The sequence below is a fragment of the Talpa europaea genome, assembly GCF_964194135.1.
Source record: "Talpa europaea genome assembly, chromosome: 11".
In the NCBI taxonomy this organism is placed as follows: domain Eukaryota; kingdom Metazoa; phylum Chordata; class Mammalia; order Eulipotyphla; family Talpidae; genus Talpa; species Talpa europaea.
In genome coordinates, this window is record NC_140078.1 from 39,788,471 (window position 1) to 39,813,689 (window position 25,219).

At 45.9% G+C, this 25,219-nt stretch overlaps 1 protein-coding gene across 2 annotated transcripts in view; it reads left to right on the forward strand.

The window, feature by feature from the left end:
- SYNDIG1 (synapse differentiation inducing 1) overlaps nucleotides 1–25,219 on the forward strand; it is a gene marked incomplete at both ends in the record, with an annotated part of 114,201 nt that overhangs the window by 29,897 nt on the left and 59,085 nt on the right. The window contains one exon of one of the 2 annotated variants that reach the window (XM_084247668.1): nucleotides 15,715–15,852. The exons of the other annotated variant lie outside the window; for it this stretch is intronic. Coding sequence (XP_084103794.1) covers nucleotides 15,715–15,852 — 138 coding nt within the window. The remainder of the gene's footprint in view (nucleotides 1–15,714; nucleotides 15,853–25,219) is intronic. 2 annotated transcript variants of the gene reach the window in all.

Consider the following 25,219-nt stretch of genomic DNA (forward strand, 5'->3'; position numbering starts at 1 on the left):
TTGTGAACTGCATGTCTGACAAAGAGCTTGAATTTCAAATGCATATTTTAAAAAAACCTCTCTGAACTCAAGAGGAAATCAAAAAACCCAAGATAAATCAAGGCTGAAAGATTTGAACAGACCCTTCACCAAATAGGATATGCAAGTAACAAATAACCACAGAAAAAATGTTCAATATCATTAATTACCAAGTAAACACAGACTAAAACCATGATGAGACACTACCACACTCATCTTAGAATGCATGAAATCTAAGACACTGACAAGGCCACAAGCTAGAGAGTATGTGAGGCAACTAGAACTCTCATTCATTGCATTAGCGAGAATGCAAAATGGTAGTCACTATGGAAAAATAGTTGATTTTTTTTTCTGTAAAGTTAAACAAGCACCATGTGAGCCAGCAATCCCACCTCTGGATATTTGCTCTAATTAAATGAAAACTTACTTTTACACATAAACCTGTAAATGTACAATGCTATACAAAGCATTTATCTTTGATAACAAAAAATGGAAACAAATGTCCTTCAGTGAGTGAATTGGTGAACACAGTGTAACACTTATTCATCAAAGAATAACGCTCATGAACAAAAGGAATGAACTGTTGAAATATCCAACAGCCTAGATGAACCTCAGGGCATTCTGCTGAATGGAAAAAGTCAGCTTCTAATGGTCACACACTAATTGATTCCATTCCTAAGACTTTCTTGAATTGGGAAAATATAACAGACAGCTCAGTGTTTCCATAGATCAAGGTTAGAGGAATGGGGTGACTATAACAGGTGGTGGCAGTATAAGGGAGGTTTTTGAAGATCACTGAAACTTTCTGTATCCTGATTGTGGGAGTGGTTACATAATCTATATACTCATAAATCCTTAGCACTATACACCACAAACAAAAATGAGGACATGGATACATTGCAAAATACGATTAAGGTCTGTGGTTTAGTCAGAAGTCTTATACCAATGTCAAAATCCTGGTTTTAATCATTGTGCTATGCTTATGTAAGAGGTACTGTAAGGTACGTGGGAACTCTGTTCTATCTTTGCAATTTCTACAGGAACTCTGTTCTATTTTTGAAACTTCTATATGACTCTAAAATTGTTTCAAAGTGTGTGTGTGTATATATATATATATATATGTACATATACATACACACACTGAAATTGTATATACATATACACATATATGCATACATATATGTGCATACATATACATGTTGTATAAGGTCAACTTTAATGAAATTTAATATTCTCTCTGTAATCTTCAAACTATCAAAAAATAGAGCTAAACTACCTGTTTTTCTTTCAATAAGCAGAATATTTCAGAACAGTATAGAAAGTTGGGAAAATCGGGATTTTTTAAATCATTAATATCCAATTACCTAGAGTACTCTAGACAGTTCCTGGATATATAACCAGAGGTTTACAATAATTAGATTTTATATGAGGCAATCTTTGGTTCAGAAAATATTTTAATTTTTACAAACTAGAGAGCAATGATCCATGTGTCAGCTTCAAGAAACTAGCTAAATGAGACTCGTAAGTGGTTTTTGAAATCACCTGAACACAAGATTGTCTCTGCCCCGATATACTGGGCAAGTGACTCTTCTCAATATAAAGATGAAATATGTAGCTTCAAAGATATCATATTACACAGGTTCTGGTGCCTGGCCAATGCCTGAAACTTTGAGAGTTTGAACAAATCATGTGGGGGAGCCACATTCTACCTAATCTACAGGAAGATACACATGGCTTTCACTTAATTCATAGAGCTTTCCTGTACCTTGGTGTGGAGGGCAGGGCTAACAAGTTATGGGGACAGAGGTGGCCACTAATCTCTTCAAGGTAGAAGCACTGTGGTGTTCAACTGCAGCCCTCCCACAACATCTAGAAAATTACTGGCACTTGCAAGGGGGTTAGTGACTATGTCTTGGGTATATGAATAGTTGGTAGATGTCAAACTTGGTGGATGGCATGTGCCCCGACCTTGTCCTTTGTTCTCAGGAGAATCCATATTCTACCAGGTGCCTGTGACACTCAGTCTTGCCCTCCTCACACTAGTTTGCCTAGGTTTACCCATTAGTCTGCTCTGAGTTACTGATGTTTTGCATCCTGTGAGCGGTTTCACTGGTGGCCCTAATGAGTCATTCTCTGCCAGATTTCCCAGAAACCTTTTGTTGTGTGGCTCCTTGGCAATGGGCACTCATTCTTCTGTTCCTTGAGAAGGTGCCTCTGACAGTGCATGGTGCCTGTTGTCTCATCCTGGAAGCCACTGTCAGCTTATTTTGTTCAGGCACATCTCTGTGAGGTGTTTGCCATGCTGTGTTCCTGAGGGCAGCTGTATGATATTCAATGCATTAAGTAGCTTCTCTGTGGAAACATGAAAAGGACAAATTTGACGAAATACCAAATTGCAGTGTAAAATGAATTATTCATGTGTCATGAAAATAGGTGAATTCAATATTTTTTTTCATTTTTCCTAGTAATGCTCACTGTGTTTCCATTAAGGCATAATCAAAAAAGAAGAAAAAAATATTTGCAATTCTTAATCCCCAAAGGAAAAAATTCAATTTAAACTGTAATTTTTTCCTGCTAAAATGGCATGTGTGCAGGATTTTTGACTTATTAATTTTTGAAATAATTTCAGATTTGCAGAAAAGTTGCAAGAACAGTACAAAGAATTCCTGTATACCATTACCCAGTTTCCTTCAGTCCTAATACTTTACCATACTCACTTTATCACTCTATCAATATACATGTTTTCCTGAGCTGTGGGCAAATAAGTTAACATTCATGATGTTCTCTCACCCCTAAACATTTAAATCATTACAATACTATAATTAATGGTCATTATTTAGTTGCTTCCAGTTCTTTCTATATTGACCTTTATAGCAAAAGAAAAAAAAAATAAGTTCAGGGTTCAATTCAGAATCCTCTGTTGCACCTTACTGCCATGGTGCTTGAGTCTTCTACTCTCTGGAATCTTTTCAAGGTCTCCCATACCCTTGACATCATTGTGAGTACAGGTACAAGCCAGTTATTTTGTAAGACAGCTCTCAATTTGGGTCTGATGATTCCTGCTAATTGGATTGCAGTGATTGCATTTTTGCCAGGATTCCCGCCCCCAACCCCCAGTGATTTCATGGCCTTCCTGGTACAGCAGGTCAGGAGACCCCTGTTGTCATGTGCCCCATTCCTAGTGGTGCTCACTGTTATAACTTATTAATGATAGTGCTTGCCAAGTTTCTCACAGGCCAAGTGATGGCATTTCTTTGTAATTAATAAGTATCTTGTGGGGAGGTACTATGAGACTTTGGGGATATCTTGTTTTTCATTAGTCATTCTAATCCCATAGTTACTTCCATATTTATTAGTTGGCATTCTGCTACATGGAAGAATTTCCCTTCCTCCATATTTATTGTTTTACCCATTTATTACTTCATCTAAGGCTGGGCCATTTTTTTTTTTATTTAATTGGATAGTCTCCTATTATAATGCCTATTCTATAGTTATTGTGATGCTTACCCTGTTATAGATTTGACAGTAGGAGCAATTTAAATTGACTTCTACATCCTTTTAACACAGCTTATCATTCTTTAATCATTTTAATCATCATTTTATGGTACAAGTAGCTATTCCAGATATATCTGGCACATTGTCAACCTTAGTCCTGAAATCAGCCATTTCTTCAGAGTCCTGGCACCTTTTGTTTGAAATTGATATTTAGAACTCAGCATCTGGGTGATATGTATGCTCATTGCTACTGTGGGGGGAAGGGGGGAGTAGGTGACTGTTTTTTAAGCCCTTTCAATGTATATGAACACACCTATATAATAATGTGCATTCAAACATGTATACACACACACTATCTATCTATCAATCTATAGATTAAAAAGAAATTAATATCCTCAATCCCAATCCAGTCAGTTCTTATTGACATCCTTCATTTTTAAAAGTTGTTTTGTATTCATTGTGTGGATGAATCATAGTTTATGTGAATACTGTCTTTTGAATATTTTGCAATTACATATAATGCTCCAAGGAATACCCTTGTGTGTGTCATTTTATACTTTTGCAGGGAGTATTCAGGATAAACTCCTCAAGGCAAGATTACTTGGCCAAAGAGTAAACTCTCACTCAACTATGCTATCTATTGGCACATTTGCCTCCTAAGACTGCATCAATTTGCATTCCCATCAGCCTACTTCCCACAACCTAGTAGAATGGTTGGTTTGTGTTTATAATTGTTGGCAACTTGGTAAGTGAGAAATGATGTCATAGTATAATTTTCATTTTCCTTTCTCTAAGTATAAGTGAGGTTGAGCGTCATTCCACCTGCCTGAGGGTGAGGCCCGCAGAATGCCCAGGTCAGAACGTCAGGCACACTCACTCTCAGACATCTTCCCTCACAGGACTGTGAAGGTGAGACCAATGGCAATGACAAGCTACGGGTCTACTAGTTAACTCCTTGTTCACAGCTTCCCCTTCACATTGCTGAAATTACTTTGAACTTTCCCTCTGAAAACAGCGAGGAACCCAGTGGACTATATGGCGAGTTCCTCAGACAAGTGTAACATAAATTGGAAGCAAGAAGATCTAAAAGGGATAATCATCACCTTATGCAGAAATATATGTAGATTTTATTTTATTTTTTAAAAGATTTTATTTTTTTATTTATACCATAGCTGGGGTACAGGTAAGAGGCGTGGGAGGGTGAGAGGATTCACCAGAGACAAAGCAGGGAACTTAACAGGCAGATTGACTGAAATACACTGCTGAGGGGAGCAACGGGCGAGGCAGGAGAGGTCTGCTGCACCATGTGGGTATCTCCATGGCCAGATGGGACTCGAACCCACACTGCAGAGGCTGCGGGCAGCTTCACAGCACTGCGCTCAACCTGCTGCACCACCAGGGAGGCCCATATGTAGATTATAAATACAGAAAATCACACATGTAAATAATCCAGATTTGCAGCAGAGATACATATTTAAAACTGGATCAACAGTTAATGATAACTCCACATTCTGGGTCTTGTTCTTAGTTATGATGTCAGCTACTCTTGGTTAGCCATGAAACACTGTCCCTGTTTATTTCCTCATCATTTGGCAGATGTGGGATAAGCCCCAGTTTTCTCAAGTACCCTGCGTGGTCTGGCTGTGGGCAGCTCACATCACACCAATTTATCTCTCTTTCTCTACATATTGGTATTAGTTCAGTGTTCACTCTCAATCCAGAGTCTCTGCACATACTGTTCCCAGGTCCTTTGCTTTGGAGCAAGGGTCTCTCGGGTGAGAATCTCCATTTCTCCCCAAAACTCAAAATCCAGTATAAAATCAGTTACCTCCATGCTGTGAAAACAAAAACATGCAAGAATAAGCAAATAACATGATTACCAACAACACTGATTCCTATGCACAAGTAAGTAGTGTTATTTTACACTAGATCTTGGAAAGCTTTGCTCAAGCCTGCGAGTGAAAGCACATGATATTCATTTATTCTTTTCATCTATTTATTTGGCATCCTCCAAATGTCCACATTCCTTTGTGTGTTCCCAATATTCTCATCCCCTCCCAGATGTTTGTTGAACGAGGACCTCTCTTCCTATAGCATTCTCTGATTATTGAAGCAGTTAGGGTGTTCCCTCAGGGCACTGCAGCAGGTGCTCTCAGCTTGGCTCAGGTGTCATCCTGGCAGGAGGAGGTCCATGGCTTTGGGCTCGTCCTACCTGAGGTCTTTCTGTGGAGACCTGACACTTGCCCTCCAACATGTAGGAAAATATCTTCCCTCGCCAATAACTGCCAGGGGACAGTTCATTCTGCGGGCCACCCCTGGGAATGGCTCCATAGGCCCCCTAAGGGCCCAGGAAGCCCAGACTCCAGGTGTCCAAAGAGGGGGCAGACATGGTAACACACCCTTTACTGTTTGTGTTCCCTGCCATGTCCCACTTCTCTCCCCTTCTCTTCTCCTGCGCCATTTTCAAAGGAAAGTGCATCCCAATCCTTTGCTTGAAATCTGCTTCCAAGAGAAACAAAAGTAAGATGGGTCCCAAGAATGCATTTTGCTAAAGTTGCTCCCCAGGGTCTCTGAGCACTTCCCGGTAGTAGGAAGACCTAGCCTGAAAGGGGATGTCCTAGTGGGAGCTTGCTATGCTAAGCTAATCATTGGACTAAATACCCATCACTGGTTAGAAAACAAGCATTTAAATTAGTTCAGGAGATTGACCACCAGCCTTTAGTATAATTATGTCTTCTCATCTAGTATAATTCACAGACAATGACAAATCAGGGGCTGTGCACATAGGTGAATTTTAATGAATCTTGTCTGTATTTGGCACCTGCTTCCAGAACATACCAGACCCCTAAGAACTTCAACCACCCATGGATGATAATGAGAGCCTTCTCAGAAAAGAAGTAAATTTGCACTTTGTCTAGGACAAGGAGCCTACAGCAGCAGACATTTCTCTGTTGGCAGTTCTTCTGTGTGAAGGATTGCCCATCCTCCCCCAGGTCATCCCAGGCCCAGTGGTGTACCCCCAACTCTAACCCAAACATAGTCTGCGGTCTGACAACAGAGGATGTGGAAGGCAGCTCTCCGTCCAGGAGCCTGACACCTGCCCCAAATGGCTGAATCTTTTTCAAAGGGAATTAAAATCTCAAACAAATCAAATCTATTGATCACAGGGATATATTCTTCTCAGGAACAGAGTAGGAACTAAAGTAGAAATCTGAAACTCACACCACAAAGGAGAAAACAAACTTTAAAGAAATAGAAGGAAGAGCACACTGTTCTAAGAGGTGACCACAGAGGGAGTCTGTTTCGTTTCCACACTCCTGCTTTTGCACCCTGAATATTGGTTTATTACCCAGGGTCTATATGTGATGATCTTTAGCTGTATGCAGTCATCTACTCTGAGCTATACTCAAATTGGACTGTTCTAGCAGAGAAGGCCAAGGCAGAGGTGACAAGTGAGGGTTTACTTGTTTACATGGACTTACCAAACATAGGCCCTGGGGTCTGGAGCTCAGTCTTTCTGAAAAAATGCAAGACACTTGTGTTATATTTGATTTCTTTCTGAATTAACCTCATTTTCTCTGATCTTCAGAAAAATTTTATATTTTATGCTCTTAATAAAATTAGTGTCTTCTAAAAATATAAAATCCAATCATTAAGAGAATATTGAACCACATACTACCAGGAGGCAAAAATTTTTTTTTTGCTTCTGAGTGATGCATCAGCTCATTTTCAAACATGATTTTTCTTTGTTAGCTTAGAGCATTTGTTTTATAAAACTTTTCCTGGGAACTTAGCATGCAAAGCAGGAAGAGCGGGTTGTGTAGGTACAGGCAGGTTTGAGGACTGAGGCCCTTCACAGAGGTACCAGGCCCATCTACTTTATGAACTGCAGATGGAAGTACCCATGAGTGATTAAGTGACAATGTCTCCTCCGTGTCATGCACTCTGTGATGTTCCCCAAGGCCAGTGGAGACGAAGTGATTGAAACAGATGGATACCTGATGGCCACGGGGGCATTTTCCCCATTTTCAAGAACACAAAGGATACATGGATTGTTAGTGGGGCAAAATCAAACATGTTGCAATGAAAAATAAATAAAAGGGAATTTCATGTTTCCATCAGTTGAATTGCATCATTAATGATAAGTATAATAAATGTGAATTCCCAGGTTTCAGGAATTAGAACAGGGTGGAAGATACATTTGACACATTGTTGACACCACACTTAATTTCATCTTCTATGCTAGTTTGTAAAGTATGACAATGGAGTTTTTGTGGAAAATCTGGTTGCCCTGTCTCGGGTTGTCTCCATGCAGGATAGGAGAGAGCTGTTTAGTCAAGCACTGCATGTTTGAGAGACTGGGGCAAAAGCCTAGGTCAGCCTTCATTACCAGCTTTGCTCCTTGTCCTGGCTGGCTCCCAGACTCTGAACTCGCAAATTCCTTGAAGCTTAGCAAGCACTGGAAAAGAAATGACAGAAATGAACTTGGGGTTCTGGTGGGATGGTCCCTACCCATGTGGTGAATAACGATTGTCCCAGCCCTTAGACCATCTGATTTCTACCTAGGGGTGGCTGCTCATCCTTAGCTCAAACACCCACCCCATTCTCCTTTCTTTCCTCTCGCCCCTTTCCATTCTTCACACCCACATAGGTTTCCCTAGGCAATCCCCAAATCTTCACCCTCTCTGGGAAAGCAGTGGGACTCTTCCCAGCCCCTTGCCCTGATCTCCACCTGCCCTTCCAAATACAACAACATGCTCAGCCTATAAGCTTTTCCAAAGGGGCCCAAAGAGTCAATCTCAGTGTTAAAGGAGGGTTGTGTTGCTTTACTTTTTCTTCACTGTACCACTGTAGGAAGTGGTGTCTATTGACTACAGGAAAGGCACTCCCTAGTAGAAGGTACTAAAGTATGTGTCCCCAAATAATTAGTTAATAATTTAAGGCAAATGGGGCCTCCCTGGTGGCGCAGTGCTATCAAGCTATCGCCAGTCACTACAGCATAAGTTCGATTCCTCAGCCGGCCAGGGAGCAACCCACATGGTGCAGCAGACCTCTCCTGTCTCGCCCGCTGCTCCTCTCAGCAGTGTATTTCAATCTACCTGTTCTGTTCCTCACTCTGTCTCTGATGAATCCTCTCACCCTCCCCCTTACCTCTGGCCTGTATCCCAGCTCTTGTATGCATAAATAAATAAATCTTAAAAAAATAATTTAAGGCAATGTGGCAATGTGTTTAGATACTAAAATAAGGTTCCCGGGCCTCCCCGGTGGCGCAGCGGTTGAGCGCTGGGTTGCGAAGCTGCCCGCGGCCTCTGCGGCACCGGTTCGATCCCCGGATGCTCCCCCGGCACTGGAGGAGGGTCCCACATGGCACGCAGACCTCTCCTGCCGCCCGCTGCTCCCCTCAACAGTGTACTTCAGTCCTTCTGCCTGCTCTGCTCCCCGCTCTAGTTCTGGTGAGTTCTCTCACCCTCCTGCGCTTCTGACTGTCCCCAGTGCATGTATAAACAAAACAAACAAACAAACAAATAAATAAATAAATAAATAAAACACGCCTCTATTAAAAAATAAATAAATAAATAAATAAATAAAATAAGGTTCCCTAGCATTCCATATTATTGAAACCCCAGATATGTGTGTGTATGTGTGTGTGTGTGTATCTATCTGTAAACAATGAGCGCATTATACAGTCCTCAGTAGACAATGTGGTTTTTAAGCAATCTGATTTGGGGTAAAAGAGGCCAGTGGGCCTCAAGATGTCAGGGAAAGTCTGGTATACAAATGAATAACTGTGCTGACAGGGTGGGATCCCCCACAGCCAAATTGCCCACAGAAAACACCTAGGTGGATATAAGTGGACTCCCACGGCCCACTCTAGTGATGCAGGTGAGGGAAGATGGTCCCAGAGGTGGCCCTGCTAGGAATCCAGAGCTCAAAGCCCAGACAATAGACTTGCCAACACTGCTCATTTGGAGTTATTTCCTTCTGTGGAGGTGGAAGCTCTATGAGATGATGACTTGCCAGGGTAACGTAGGTGCTCACCCATACTCCTCCACTCCTCTGATGGAGACATGGAGCTCATGGTGGCTGCCAAACCCAGGTGTGCTCTGACAGACATACGGAAGTTGTGTCTTTATCCTGGCCGTGACTCAACCTTGGTTCTGTTCATCAGCTGCCCTAACAGCTTTGAACTTGACTCCCTATCTTCTCACCTAAAAGTCCAGTTAGACTATTAAGTCCTGGTGGGCATGGGGAAGCCTCTCATGTGGGGAAGAAGAGGAGCTTGGATGAGGCAGGGCTGAAGGCAGCACCTTAATGGACACTGATAAGCTCCAATGTGGTAGATTCCTGGTTTGTCCGGGGCTCTCAAAGCAAACCCCAAGCGTCTCTGCCTCAGTTAGCACTGCCCATGTTAGCTAAAGACACATGCAAATTCATTTGACACATGTACATTGAATGCCTACTGTATGCCGGCACTAGTCTAGGTTCTTAGGAAATAGGTAAATAAAACTGCAAAAATGTCCTCCTTAGAAGAAGGGAGTCTGTTAACAAGACAGCACCCCCTGGGGTGCAAAGAAACCACAGCTAGCAGGTAAGGGAGGGAGATGGGGGAAGGTAGACAATCTTGCTGGGTATCCAGGAAAGCCTCTAAAGAGAAGTGGCATCTGAGAAAAACACTGAATAAGGGAAAGAAGCTAGTCCTGTGTACAATCAGGAAAAAGAAGTCCCAGGCTGAGTGATGGAGTTGCAAAGACCCTGGGGCAGGAACATGCTAGGCATGTTGGAGCTAAGGCAGAGATCTCTCTGTGGGAGGAAGAGAAGGAGTCGGGGGTAATGCTGGTCAGATCCTGTGAGATAGCACTGACTAGTAGGACTTACTGAGAGGGTGCAAATGCTGCACTATCCAATGTGCTAGGCACTGACACCTGTTAGCATGTGACTGAGGAACTGCATCTGAGTTATAGTTAATTGATTAACTTAAGTTTAAGTAGCTGCATGTGTCTATAACTTCCATATGTGTCAACATGGACATCATGGGAAGCCCTAAGGCCTCTGGTTTTAACCCAAGTGAGAGAGGGTCATGGGTCCAGTGGCCAGGTGTGACCTGTGTCTTAAAAGCTCTCTCAGGTGCTATGTTGGGTTGCAACCCCACTCTGCCAGTTGCAACTTGGGCAGCAGACACACATATGAAATTTCTCTGAGTCTCAGGGAAACCATATTCCATGGGGTTCCACGTGCAGACAGAGGGATGATGGAAGCCCCCATATCAGTTAGCATGTTTGCACCTTTATAATTTTCATTGCCAAATAAACTTTGCTATGGTTGAAAAGAACTAAAACCCACTGTAGCATAAATGGAATTAATTAGGCTGTTTGCGCTATTAACCTCTGTGTTGTCACCTTCAGCCTTGATCCTGTTTTGTTTTTGTTTTTTTATTTTTTGTGGGACCCTTGCCAGTGGCCAGGGAACGAACCGGTGCTGCAGAGGCTGCGGGCAGCCTCTCAGCCCAGTGCTCAACCACTGCACCACCAGGGGAGGCCCAGCTTTGATCTTGTTAATGCAGAATGCTGTTGGGAGTGTGGGCACAGAATATGTGTGCCTGACTATATACACCTGGAGCATGGGTGTAGGGCACCTGGAGTCAATGTGTACACTTGAGCCTAGAGGCCTGGGCTCTAAGAGCCTAATCACTCAGAGACTGAGGATGGCTACGAGAGGATGAGTGACTACAGAAGAAGCGAGACCACCAGAGAATGGCAGAGAACCCAGAGAAAGCATAGAGATTCGTGGGGAGCTGGGAGGCCTGGTTACCTGTCCTACTCCCAGTCACCCCTACCTGGCCCATGCCAGCCTCCATGCCTGGTGAGCCTACATGCTGGAGAGAGCATTAAAGCCTGTACAAAACACCAAGGGCTCCATAATTCTCCATTATCCATCTGCCTTTTATCCATCTCCTTTATGAACCTGCCCTGCTGGCACAACACCAGTAATGAAAAAAGAAAGAAAATGTCACCAATATGCCCACCACCCAGAAACATCTGATTTCTGACATTCTGGAAGAAAATATAGTCTTCTTGCTGCTATTTTCTTCAGTTCCTTCCAGAGTAATAAACAAAAAAATCTACACCATCATTTTCCATGACTGCATAGAATTCTATGTGGAATTCTCTTACAGTTTAGCAATTTTAGGCAGTGTTGCTAGGAACATCCTAGATTGCACACGCCTGCATGCTGACCACGAGCTTCCCAGTGTATACTCTAGAATGTGAGCTTCATAGGAAATCCTGGATTCTGAGGTGCTGAAGCCCACTCTGGGGTCTTCCCACTCCCTGGGCCTCCACTATCTCCCTCCAGCCACTCAGAGACATGCCCTCCAGAATCAGCAAGCCGAGAAGTTCAGGGGGTGATAAGGAGGACAGTGTGAGGCATAGAGGGGAGCAGTAGGTGGATGTGTAAGGCCATGAGTGAGAGCAAAGCTTGGCCCAGCACCATACCCCAAAAATGGGCTCTCTCACAGCCTTTGAGATAGAGCCGAGTGAATGTGAAATGCTGGACACCATGTCTGACGTTGAGATTATTTTATTAAAATATCCCAAGGAAGAAGACACCAAAGGGACTCAGAGCTGCCTCTCTAAGTAGAGTTAAGAAAAATGGGACAGAGGACAACAGGCAGGGTACCGCCTGGGGATCTGCAGCCTGCTGGGCACCTGCTTCTCTGCCTTCTAGCATTTGCTTCCTGCAAAGATTTGGCTGGAAAGGGAGGACCTCCACATGAATGCACTCCTTAGGAGAGCTTTCAGTCTGCCTTGCAGATAGTCCAGTCTAACGACCCATGAAGAAGACTTTTAAAAACAGCTGCTGGACCTGATAAATTTCTTGGTATTGGTGACTGTGTGTATTTTTCTCCTTGTCTTATTGGCATCTTCATAGCCTCCCCAGGATGGTCTCATCTCCTCCTGCCCGCTTGGTGGCACGATGCCCATGGCAACTTATAGCCACAGAGCACCCGCTGATGGAGGAGAGAGCATAAAAAGAGCTAGGCTGTTTTGGCCTGCCCTGTAATTTGTCTAAATTTTTAAAATCCATTTTACTCAAAATTGACTAATTATTTTAGTGCCATGTAGCCACAACTTTGCAATTTAGAGAGTGTGGTTCTCTTATGCTTCTAAATAAAAATCTGTGAAAACTTGGGGGAGTGCCCTGAAAGCTAATTCTTTGCTCCATGGAGATTCTGATGTAGATGCAAGCAGTTTCTGAAGTGAGGGTGAGGGCTGCCAGCTTGCCTGTGTGGTCTGGGGCACCCATTCACAGGACACTGGCTTCTCAATCAGGAAAACTCAGCTGTCTATGACAGCTGCCCACCTACCTCAGGACATCATAAAACAGACCAGTCAAGAAGCATAGCCATCAGAATCCTGGGCTGGGGGGCAGACCCCTTATTCTTGGACGAGACGCAACTGATGCAAAGCAGGATTTTGTTTATAGCAAAGTACTGCTATCCAAACACAGCTTTTCATACAGAGCTCTGAAAGGGGCAGCCACTGATTGGGTGGGTCTGGGATTTGGCAATCCCAACCTTGTCCTTTGCAAAACAGAAATAACAATAAATATAGTAACTTAATCTATCTCCAGAGTTGGTATGAGTATCTAGCCAGCTCAGGTATGTAAAACTCTTTGTAAACCAAAATAAACTAAATGAAACCCCACAGAAAACAAAACACATACCATAGAGTTGCTGCCATGTGGGAGAACATACATCTCAGTGTCTTAACCATAAGGGCAAGCTTGTGAGCTGAGGTCTGAGCTGACAAACAGAAGAAGGGCTGACTCTTTGGGTACAGTCTGCCCTGAGGTTGCCCTGCTCAGTCCCTCCCTTAGCCTAGACCTTGCCAGACCGGTGCAGAAGGCCCTTGCAAGCACCGCTCAGTGGACCCAATCTCTGCCTTGCACTCACTCAAGTGGCCTGGCTGCAAAGTAAGGTGCTGAAGGCCATGGAACAGACTTGCTTATCGGCAGGGAAACACTGAAGGAAAACATTCAGATGCCACCTTCAGTAACACACACCCCTCATTCAGGTCTAAGATCCTGTGTGCTCATGGGCTGGCCCTGTGTCTCAAGGATGATTGTTTTAGGAAAAATATAAATTGTGTAGGCATTGTCTGCTGGGGGGATGCTGGGCAGTCTCAGATTCCTGGGGAAGAAAACTTCCCAGCAACTGTGACTCACCCTGGGCAGTATGAAGAATGACAGTGGGGGCTTCCCTGGTGGCGCAAGAAGTTAAGACGCAGCACTGTGAAGCTATCCGCAGCCACTGCAGCATGAGTTTGATTCCTCGCCAGGGAGGTGACCCACATCACACAGCAGACCTCTCTTGACTCACCCGCTGCTCCCCTCAGCAGTGTATTGGTCAATCTACCTGTTCTGCTCCCCACTCTGTCTCTGGTGAATCCTCTCACCCACACCGCCCCCCACACACACACCTCTGACCTGTGCCCCAGTTCTTGTATGCATAAATAAATAAATCTTTGAAAAAAAATGACAATGACCACCCTCAGGCAGGAAGAAGCTGATCCTCTCTGAGAAGGGATGCCCAGAACCCCTGACCTGGAGAGATGTGTGTATGTATATGTGTGTATATGTGTGTGCAGATATGTTTATGTGTGTATTTGTGCATGTGCATGTATATGTGTACTAGAATACACGTTTGTGTGTGTGTCTGTGTGTGTGCACAGGGTGGACAGGGCTCTCTGCAGACAGTGCACCCCATCACGAGGCCTCCAGAGAAGGTCTTAGTGATTTGAATGAGCCCATCATAATTTTCCAGGTTTCTCTCAGACAAAATCCGTCCTCATGGGAAGCTTCTATCTTTTCACTGCAACACTGCAGCTGTTTGCACACTGATTAGCAGCTCCGATTGGCAGTTTTACGTGCATTTAATTAACCACAATAGAAAAGGACACCCATTGTCACAAGTGGGCTTCATCTGTGTCTTTGTGAGGAATGTCAGGAGAAGCACGCGGGTGCTGCTGGTCCTGCCTCAGTGACATGGCACGGCTGGCATCCCGGGGGAATTACTCTCACAGGTGTCCAGCCTCAAGTAGCTGCCTTCTTCTGAAGCCCCCTGAGGGAGTGGCCAGAGTGCACTGCTGTGACCCAGGTGTCTCCAGCGACACGGGAGTCAGGTGTTTAACAGCCTCTAGCAAAGGAAATTAGAAGCTAATGACCCTCTTTCAGGAAAAAAAAAAAAAAATTCCATTTCTTTTTTAGGAAAAAAAAAAAATAGAGTAAAATACCTTTCCATCTTTGAATAAAATAAGCACACAGATTTAATAGCCCTGGGTTTTGGATGAGTCAGCCTAAGTGTGCCCTGTTATAGTGAGAGAAAATTCACGATGCAGGGCCCAGCACATGGAGTCCAGCACATGCGGGGCCCAGCACATGGTCAGGAACAAAGCAGCCCTGCACTCAGGCCTGGCTCACTGGAACTGGTGGGCACAGGGCTAGCGTCCCCAACGCTGCATACCCCTGCCAGGAGGATGGCTCAGGACTTCCCATTGGTTGGGGAGTTTGGACATCATCCAAGCTGCTTTTTAACAATCCCTGTACCAGGTACCCGATCTCCTGCATTAGACTCCAAAGAAACTTTTCTCCAGGCCTCTGCTGAGTCCAGCAGCCCACCCAGGGACCTGGTCGCAAAAGAGCTTTCTCAGAAAGCAGCCATCAGCTCCTTGGGAAGAAGCCATGACACCAGGGTCGAGACCAGGCCCCAGTCCTGCCGTGCTCAGATCAGCATCTGAGGACAGTGCCCCCTCCTCCTACAACAGCCATATTTTGTCCTAAAAACCAGTTTGAGGTCTCTTGCACACAGTGTGCGAGGATTGCACACTGCTCTGTGCCTGCAGAGAGCTCCAGGCCCCTTCATCATGGATTCAAACTGCACCCAGGCCTCTATCCCAAAGCCCTGTGAAATTATGGTCCCTGTAGGATTTTATTTCCTGTGGAATGATGCAAAAGCCCTGCACTTGGGATGTGTTTTTCCTTGTTCTAAGAGTGTCCTCAGTGGAGACCTCTCTTGAAGGGGGCATCCGCTGGCAGGCAACAGCAGCAACCTTCCGGGAGGACTTGCTCCAAACCTGGCTCCCCTCCCACATCTGGGCCATCGTGGGTGCTTCCTGTATTAATGCTCTCTTTTCCTTTCCCCAGAGCGATTACTCCAGCGACACAGAGAGCGAGGACAACTTCCTCATGATGCCCCCGCGGGACCACCTGGGCCTCAGTGTCTTCTCCATGCTCTGCTGCTTCTGGCCTCTGGGCATCGCGGCCTTCTACTTGTCCCATGAGGTAAGGCCTCTCATCACACCCAGGCCGAGGAGGAAGAGAGCCCTCCGGGCCTTTCAGCTCGTGTTCCCCGAAGGGTCTGCACTTTATGGTGGTAGAAAAGGACTTAGAGGATCACAGTGCCCCTCAGGAGCTCAAGGCTGCCTCACCTCCACCTGGTGGGACTGCCCTGGAGCCCCCAGGACAAGGTGGATGGCCTTCTCTTCTGGAAGAGGGCTGCCTGGTGGAAACAGGCATTCCTTGGGGAAAGGCAGATAACTTGGGGAACCCAGTTGGATTGACATGATGCTCGGAGCCACCAGCAAGGATATGGAACATTCTAAGAATGGAGGCAGAGGTGAGGAGGTGTTTCTTTGCAAAAGACCCATTCATATGAAACAGATTCTAATTACACAGCAGCCTGTACATACTACACTCAGCCCAGACTAGAGGAAGTGGCACATCACAGTGGTGCCTTCCTTCCCCAGGGTAGGGGATCTAAGGGTGGTGGTTTCTAGGCCTTTTTCATTGCAAAGCACACTCCTATTGTGCCTTCATGCAACCTGGGCTTTGAAAAATTTTCTCTAACAAAGAGTATTCATTCAGAAGTAGTCTATGTCCCATTTTTATTAATCAAAGGAAGACATTTATATTCACCAATTAAAGCGTGAGGCTTTGGTATCCCCACACCTCCCACCATTACCCAAGTAAATCTGAGTGGCAGCAGGCCCATGGGCCCAGGTGAGCCTGGCAGTGGCATCTGGTCGTTCTCTGGGCACAGTGACGATATCTTACCGCCTGGGGTTCTGAGTCCTGGCTGCAAATAGCAGACTCTGGGAGGTCTTTGTTTCAAGCATTTCTTTCTCTTAGCTTGAAAACAGATACCCTTGCCAAGTCCACCAGTGGCCTGTCACTGCTCCCTGCCAGCTTCTGTATTGATTCAATTTGTCTGGAGAGTAGACAGTCACTTTATGCGCTTTCTTTTCCCTGCCCCACAGCCCCCTACCCCTTGCCTGGCACCAGGGAAGGGAGAGTGGTGCGATCCTGAAGGCCAGTACTTCTTAGCAGGACAGGCCCAGAGGCCCATCCAGGCAAGGGCAGGGGCATAGTGATGAGAGAGGCCTCCTCCCCTATGCACTGTGGTCCGGATTCTGGAACGTAGTGGATGGGGAGGTGTAGTGGGAAACTGTACTGCAGGGTTGGCAAAGGGTTGTTCCATGTCCAGATTGAGCCTTTTCTGTGATTTGCCTCACAAACAAGCACCAGGTAGAAAGCAGGACCCTCAGATCTGGCAGGGCCAGTGTAGAGCCAGGCCGGGGGGAACCCTACCCCAAGGAGAGGCTCTGAGCTGGGTGCACTGAGGATCGGGGTTGGGGACACAGAGCAGGATGTGGAGAGAAGAGGGTGGACAGATGCTCTTAGTATGTGGGACATGCTCTGAAGAAGCTCTCCTGAGCCTGCCCCTCTGTAAACCAGTCATGCTGTAAATGAGCAAGAGCAGTTTCCCTGGGAAGGTGAAGGTCAGGAGCACAGAGACCTGGCTTCTCACACATTTTGGGCAACTCAGGCTTTTCCCATGAGTCAAATGGATGCTCCCAACCCTCTCCCCTGTCTCAGCCCTGCCCCTTCTCAGGGAGAAGGAGGACGGGTCACTCCCAGTGTCCAGGGACCGGCCTGCTGAGAAAAGCCTTTACCCCCTCTGCACCCCACTCGAAGGGGGTGGGTCTGCCACATTAGACCTATGTTTTGATTGTTCGATTTTATGTTGGGATTGATATTTTATCTTGGCTGAGTTCCACCGGGACAGGTGTGACCTGTTCCAAGAGAAGAGATTAGACACAGGATAAAGGTTGTAGAGCGCTGCCAGAGGATGGGCTGGTGGGAGTGAGCCCTGGATAATTTGGGAGGTGCCCAGGGCCAGGAGACGCTGGCCTTGCCTTGGCTGTTCCCCACATCCTGAAGTGAAGGCTCTGTTTCTGGCAAAGGGCAAGCTGCTCAGAGCATCTAACTGAAAGAATGTAATTACAATAAAAATCAAGGCCATGATTGCAGAGACTGGCATTTAGATTCTCTTTCTCAGAAAGTAATTCTATTCTTCCCACCTTAAAAACCTCTTTGACTCGGGTCTGATAATTCGTGGCATGAACACCCTGGTGGTAAAGAGGATTCTGATTATTTATTCAACAGCAAGTGTGAAGTGCAGTTTCTGTGGAGACCTCTGGTCACATTTCTGGAGGGTCTAGAGCAAACTTTTTTGAGGAGTGTAGGGGTCGACTTCACTGGTGGGAAAGGAGGGGGCCTCTGGGATCCCTGGTGCTGAGTCCATTGTCACTGTGCTGTGAGCAGGATTTCCTTCAGTGGAGCCATAGCAGACAAGAGATACCTACATTTGTAAAGAAATCTCTGGAGGCATGTGACCTTCACAAGACCTGTACCCATCCTCCACATGGGATCTTCCAGCTGAGACTTGTGCCCATAGCTCTGGCCACTCAGGGCTTTGAGGCAGACCCTGGAGGTGACTAGCCCCTGCACACAGTCTTCAGCCCAGCCACAAAGCTGCCTGGCCTCTGCATGTGCCTCTACAGCCCAACTGAAGAAACAAACTCTGCAAGGGCTTTGGGGGGGAGCAGGCAGCCTCTGGGTGGGGTGTGCTTTGTGCAGAACAGACACACTCTGGCGCCATCACACCAAATTAAATCAGTGCCTTCCTGGGCAAGGCCAGCTGGGAGCCCTACACTAGCCCTGACTGGAGGAAGCTGGTCTGGCTCTGCATGGCCTTGTGGTTGTCTCCAGCAACTGCTGCCTGGAGGTGCTCGGGTCTGGGACTGTGACATGAGAGTAGAGTAAACAGCGTATCCATTAAGCTGAGACCACCCCAGTTCCAAATGCTGCCTATGAGGGAATCTCTGACATAGAAGTGTGACCTGGGGGCTTTTCCCTCTTATCACAGATCAGATCTCCGCATACTCGTTTAGATGGTGTCTGCATATTGTCAAAATAACCACTCAGTGAGGTCAAGGGAACATGCCAGGCCATTCCGGGAAAACAAAACAAAACAAATCTGTGGTTGGATTATATGGGCAGCAGTGGGGAAAATTAGCAAGATCCCTGGACTTACCAAACAGGTTTTATACACTCTTCCTTCTTTCCTACTCCATCTGGGCAATGCAGCAGGCACCTTCTCCATGCCTCAGTTTTCTAATATACATGATGGTGTTAAAATAACTTGAGCACAGAAATGAGCAGATTAGGTAGTGGAGTCAGCATGAAAATCCCCAGAAGTCTCAGCAGATAGTGGTCTATGGCACCTCCCATTGTCAGAGCACCTACAGGGCCCAGGTACAGGACCCCTGGAGAAACACAAGGGATCTCTTCCCCAACAGGTTCCATCATTCAAAAAAGATGCTAATGAGCTAGCAGTAACTGTAGTAATGAAAGTGTCAGTGAAGTGGATAATGTGTACTGAGCACCCACAGGGGACCAGTCTGGCTAAACATCACCTACCTGTCTTCTCAGGGTGTGGTCTTGGCCAGCAGCGTGGTCACCAAGTGATGCTAGAATGCATGGGGTCTGGACCCCCCAGAGACCTGCCCAGTCCAAGCCTCTAGGAACCTGCAGTTGATTGGACAAGCCCTCCCATAGGTTTTGAGTGGTGTGTTGCCCACCCATGGTCTCATAGGAGGTCTGTCGTGACACTTTGTGGGCCACGGAACTGGGTTTCAGTGAGGTTGGTGGTGTCCTAAGACCGGGCTCAGCTAGCAGAGGGTGGGAAGCCTCACAGCTGACTCAGCAATTTCTGGGGACAGCAGCCAGTTGGGCCCTACGGGGAAGACTCATTGTGGACCCTGGGGAGACGAGTCCATTTTCCTCCAGCAGTGTTCATAGTTTGACCCAGCTCCTAAGACAAGCACACTCTGTAACCCAATTTATAGAGAGGAAACTTGTGTGCCATTTTAGTGGGTCCCTCTAGAAACTGATGCTTCTGAATGATGCTGAAGATAAAAATGAATCCATAAATTTGCTGAGTGACTATGGTGAGCAGGTTAACAAGCAGACTTTCTTTTATTTAATTTTTGTGGTGAGTCTGAAAGGTAGAAAATTGTTATCCCCATTATATGGAGAAGGAAATGAAGTGTCAATGGAGAAAGTAGCATAGAAATTTAAAAAGTTGTAAATGTGGATACGTGAGTTAATAGCAATGTTCCTCACCCTTAAAATCATATTTCCTACAATATAACGTTGACTTTCATCTATGTGCAACAAAAATAGGAGCACAAACTTGCTTCTGAATCCACTGTCCTCAGCCTCTCAGGCTGTCTTACAGTGAAGGAAGAGGAGCCAGTTACAGGCAGGATGTAGGACTTGCCCTCAGCACCTCAGGACATCCCATGTGGCAGGTGTGGACTGGAGAGGGAGGCTGGAGCCCCTCCCCTGGCAGCCTTGGTCTGGACTGACAGCCTCAGGCAGACTGAAGGTACACTCTTTGCTCCTGCAAAAGAAGTCTTCTGCATCTGAGCATTTATTATGTCTTGATTTCATTTGATCTGATAAAATGTTTCATTCTTTTACTAATTGTAACATTATAACAATAATTCAATGAGAAAAGGGTATTAAGAATCAGATTATGAATATTATGAATAGGACCAGAAAAGGGAATTGGACAAATTAGAGAGAAAAAAGGGATTGTCTTTATGACACTGAAAATCTAGAAAAACAAGATTCTAACATGGCCAGTGAAAGTGTCCTTGAAAACCATTCATTCATCTGCTATTTATTGAACACCTACTGTGCACTAGACCCTGCTTTCAGTGCAGGAATAGAACATAAACAAAACAGACACAAACCCACCTTCCCCTAGTGAATATTCTAGCAACAAGAAGCAGGTAACAAACAAAAGTAAACTTATAGAGAGCCCAATAGTGATAAGTATAAAGGAGAAAAATTAAGTTGGCCATGGACATGGGACATCCAGTATTAAATAGGATGAACATGGAAGGGCTTGCTCAGAGGATAACATTTCCTGACTACATGTCTGAACCCTGAGGTTCTCTTGAAGAAGAGTCTTTCAAGCAGTGACAGCCAATTCAAAGACCCTGAGGGGGACATGCTTGGTGTGTCTGAGAAAGGGCATGGAGACCAGGATGGTGTGAGGGACATGAGATGATTATTAACAAGATGTATGTGTGGAGGTAGAGGAGAGACCCTCAGGGCCTTTCGACCCAATGCCTGGGATATTTTCTTTGGGCTGAAAGATCACTGGAGTGTGTGAACACAGGACAGATGGCATCTATCTACACCCCATCAGGGGAGTGGGTAGAAGGCATGGGTAGAAGTGGACACCATGCTGGAGGCTGGTGTCATAATCCAGGAGCAGCCATGGGGTCATGGGACCTGGCAAAGTCATGGCTGTGTCTTTAATAAGAGGTGGGGTGATGTGGGGTAGTTTTGGGAAGAACAAACAGCAGATTTCAGTTGTGGGTATGAGAAGGAGAGACAGGAAAGGCCACTGAAGATGAGTTCTGCTGTGAGTTGAAGGAGCAGGGCAGGTTCGCATGCCTGGTGGTATCTAGGGGGAGGGACTGAATGGGCAGCTGGATGTGCACATCTGGGGTTCAAGGAAGTAAGATGCTCTGTGTATTAATCTCTCAGCAATGAGGAGGCTGGCAGTGGTGCTGGCAAGCACAATTGTACATCAATGGACGTTAAAACCAATGGACATGGGCTCAAGAGGAACAACAGAGAACCTTCCTGGCAACACTAGACTGTGCTGCTGGGGGCTGGAACAAGGACATTGAGTAGGGGTTTGGGAAGAGACTCTGGGGGCTGGAATAGGGGCAATGAGCAGGGGGCATGGGAGAGACTTGCAGGGTGCTGGGCATGTAAACATGTGCATTTCAAGTCACAGATATTGAGCACTTTTCTGTAGGTTGTACTTCAATTGAAAACTTTATTTTGTAAAGATTATGGAAAGAGAACAATGGATATGGTACATGAAGTTCTCTCTTCTGAAGATTTTTGGTATGAACAGAAAGAGAAAAATGGGTTTGTTTCTAAGCAGAAGAAATTACACATAGTTGTATGCTAATGATGATACTACCTTGCGGGCAGGGGGCTGGTGGCAGAGAATTTCCAGGGAGATGGTAAGGAAAAGATGGGCAAAGAAGTGGAAAGAGCTGCCTTCCTTGGGGGCTTCTGCTCCTGAGGAGCTGCAGCCCCCCCCCCCAAGACTTCTTGCTTCCTGACCTGTGCGGGAAGCTAGGTTGAGTAAGCAGGAGTTGAAGTTTGAGAAGCGTGGAGAAGCGATGAGGTGAAACTGGGGCCTAGGGAAAGGGTGGCTGGATTGTGGCACCTGATGGAGACCAGGAGTGCAGGCAGCGGCTGCGGGCTTCCGAACTCCTCCAGCCCTTTGGGGGCTCCAGGGCTGAGGCCCAGGCAGAGGGGATGCACCAGGGCCGCAGATTTGTGTAAACAAGACAACAAGGAGTCATCGGAATTTAGGGACTTAGGCAGAGGATCAGTTATGAAGCGAGGCTATGGAACCAGAGAGAAGTAAGGGAGGACGCGAGGGCGGTCGTGAGCCAGAACTAAGCGAGCCTCTGTGCAGCCTGCACATGCCACACTCAGCACCGTGGTGGTGGTTCACATTTTTTGCCTTGCCCTGCAGTAGGCCTCTGAGGAGGGTGCTCAGAGACGATGAGAAGCAGGTTCCAGATAACATTTCCAAGGGCAGCACCTGATCTGCCCCTGCTCGCCCGCCAGCAGCATGCCAACTTCTGAGCTGGTGCTCAGTAATTACCTCTACCCTGACTAATTCATCCAGATAGTGCCCAAGTGCAGGAAGAAAAATGGACTCTGTTTTAAACATTATGAATCCCCAGATAGTTAAGAAATATATGTGTCTAGAGTTCTCTCTTGTTTTCTCAGTGAAATAGCACCCCTGATTATAGCTCCTGGGGATGTGTCTGTCCTTCACCCATCTGACTCCATCAGGACTAGATAGTATTAAATTATGGGAGAGAACTAGGCAATCCTGAGTAATGATATATACAAAAAGTACTTATTATTTCTCTTGAATTTGACTTTCTCCATTGGAGTAGAAATGTAAGTCAAGTACATTGCAGGCTGTCCCTTTACCCTTCTAAATAAGTGGCTCTTCAAATTCTGTAACAGTGAAGGGAAACAATTAAGGGATTTGAGGTACAAAAACCTGTCACTCAGCTAGGCCCTCCTAGAATGCAGGAGGGACGCCAGCACATCCCAAAGGGAAGAATATGTCCCTCATCTTACTGGGTTGCTTATGGCTACTACGTAGGATTCTTGTCAGTGTTCCATCCCATTTCCTAGAATTAACCCAAAATTTTCTATATCCCCTGTCAAGACATCACACTTTTCAAAGAGAGTGAGTGGTTTCTGTGCAGACTACCAAATATGGCATTTGTTAGATTTTGTTGTCATTATTGTGTTCCTGTGTCCATGCATTTGATCTTATTTAAAAATTGACCCTCAGGGCCATCAGGACTTAGGAAGGTTTGCCCCATTTTCCAGTATCTTCATATGAGTGACCAAAGTGATTTTTCCTTTGAAAAATTGTAAGGTTGATGAATGAGTTTGAAAACATGGAGCAGGAAACTTGATGGGGCCTTCTTCTGTTATCCAGACTTCCGAACTGCAACTGAAATAAATCAGATCATACGTGTTTATTTGTGTGTTTATTTTGCTAAGAGTTCCTTTGAATATGATAAAACGTGAAGCTGCCCAATCCAGTAGCATTTGCTTCTTGACAGCCCATATGCCATTTAATTTACCTCCCTGTGGTTTCTGAGTCTTCTCTGTATCCACCCCTCCACATTTAAATGGGTCAGCAGTCATGGCCCGACATCTCGTTCATGTTTAGTCTGTGTGTCAACCAGGAGGTGTCACTTGCTGCATCGAATACCAACCTTGTCACAGTGCTGAGAGCCCAGGGGCAGTGTCCGGGTGTGCTGAAGACATTGGGATAGGTTCCTCTGGGGGGGAGGGGTGCATCAGGAAAGAAATGGCCCCTAAATTTGCTCCTGCTTCCTTCCTCTGGCCAGTCAGCAAGGCCTCCTCTGCATTCTCCTTCCAGAATGCAAGTGGAGGTCAGCCTTCTCAGGGACGCAGAAGACGGATGTCCCTGTGCATTTGTCTGCATGTAAGTGCAGGTGGGGCGAGAAGAAATGGTGTGCAGAAGACACCCAGGTTTTATATTGTGGGAAGGACTGCATGCACTGTTCCTTGTTCCTTTCTAATATTTCAGGACATAGCTTACCTCCCCAGAGACGCCTCCTTTTGTGTCTGCTTCTCAAAGAACTACAATTATACAGAGTGTATGGAATGTGGGTTCATTCTCCAGGAGATGCTGAGGTTGGGAAAGGGGTATATTTCCTGCAAAGCCCAGCGCACAGAACATGCAGCAAATGTTTACAGGCCAACAGATTGAATGAAAATGGAAAGGGGTGGAAGGGAAAGAGAAACACCAGCAGTGCCTTCCCACACCACTTCCCTGGCACAAAACTTTCAACAAGCTCTCCTAAAACGACAGATGAGGACCAGACAGTGGCTTTTGCCCAGCTCCACCTCCGTCAGTGGAGTAACAGGGCCTCAAGTGGTCCTGGAGAAGGCTCCTGGACAGGCAAGCGCTAGAACCCAGGAGGTACAGGTTGAGGGGCCCTGAGCCCAGATGTGTCTGATGTCCCTCCTCCTAGAAGCACGTAGCAATGAGCTAAGGTCACTTCGACTTCCAGCAACTGGGACAGCCCTTTCATCCCCCAAGTGACCACGAGGGTTGACAACATAGCATGTGGACTTGTTCTGATCCACACCAGGCCTGAAACCAAGACCAAGCTAGGTGTCACAATCAGCTGACATCCAGCCCTTGTTGAGAATGCAACCTGTGCTGGCCACACCAGAGCCCAGGTGAGGCACTCCTCACCACAACAGCCCTATGTGGGCCCAGAGTGCTGCTGACACTGGCAGGGCCTGGCTTAAGCCAGGGCAGTCACCCCAACTCCAGTTTCTGGCCCCTTGGACAGAGAGGGCACATGGGGCACTGCAGAGGATGGGAGGTAACAGCCCCCTCACATGTCCTGGAGCCGAAATGACAGTCATAGTACTGCCCTAAATACGAGCTAGGCATGTGTCGAGTGCTTTATACTCACCACAGATCACGACAGTCCTGTGAAATGCTGCACCAATATTATCACCATTTTAGAGATACAAAAGCAAAATGTAAGGGATCTTTCTAGATTATACAGAGCATATAACTGATAGGGCTTGAATGGAATATAGGTCTGTGAGGTTCCCAAATGCTTCCAATATCAGCCACTTCTCAGAATACGTTCACAGCAGATTTTATTTCACCCTCATGAGG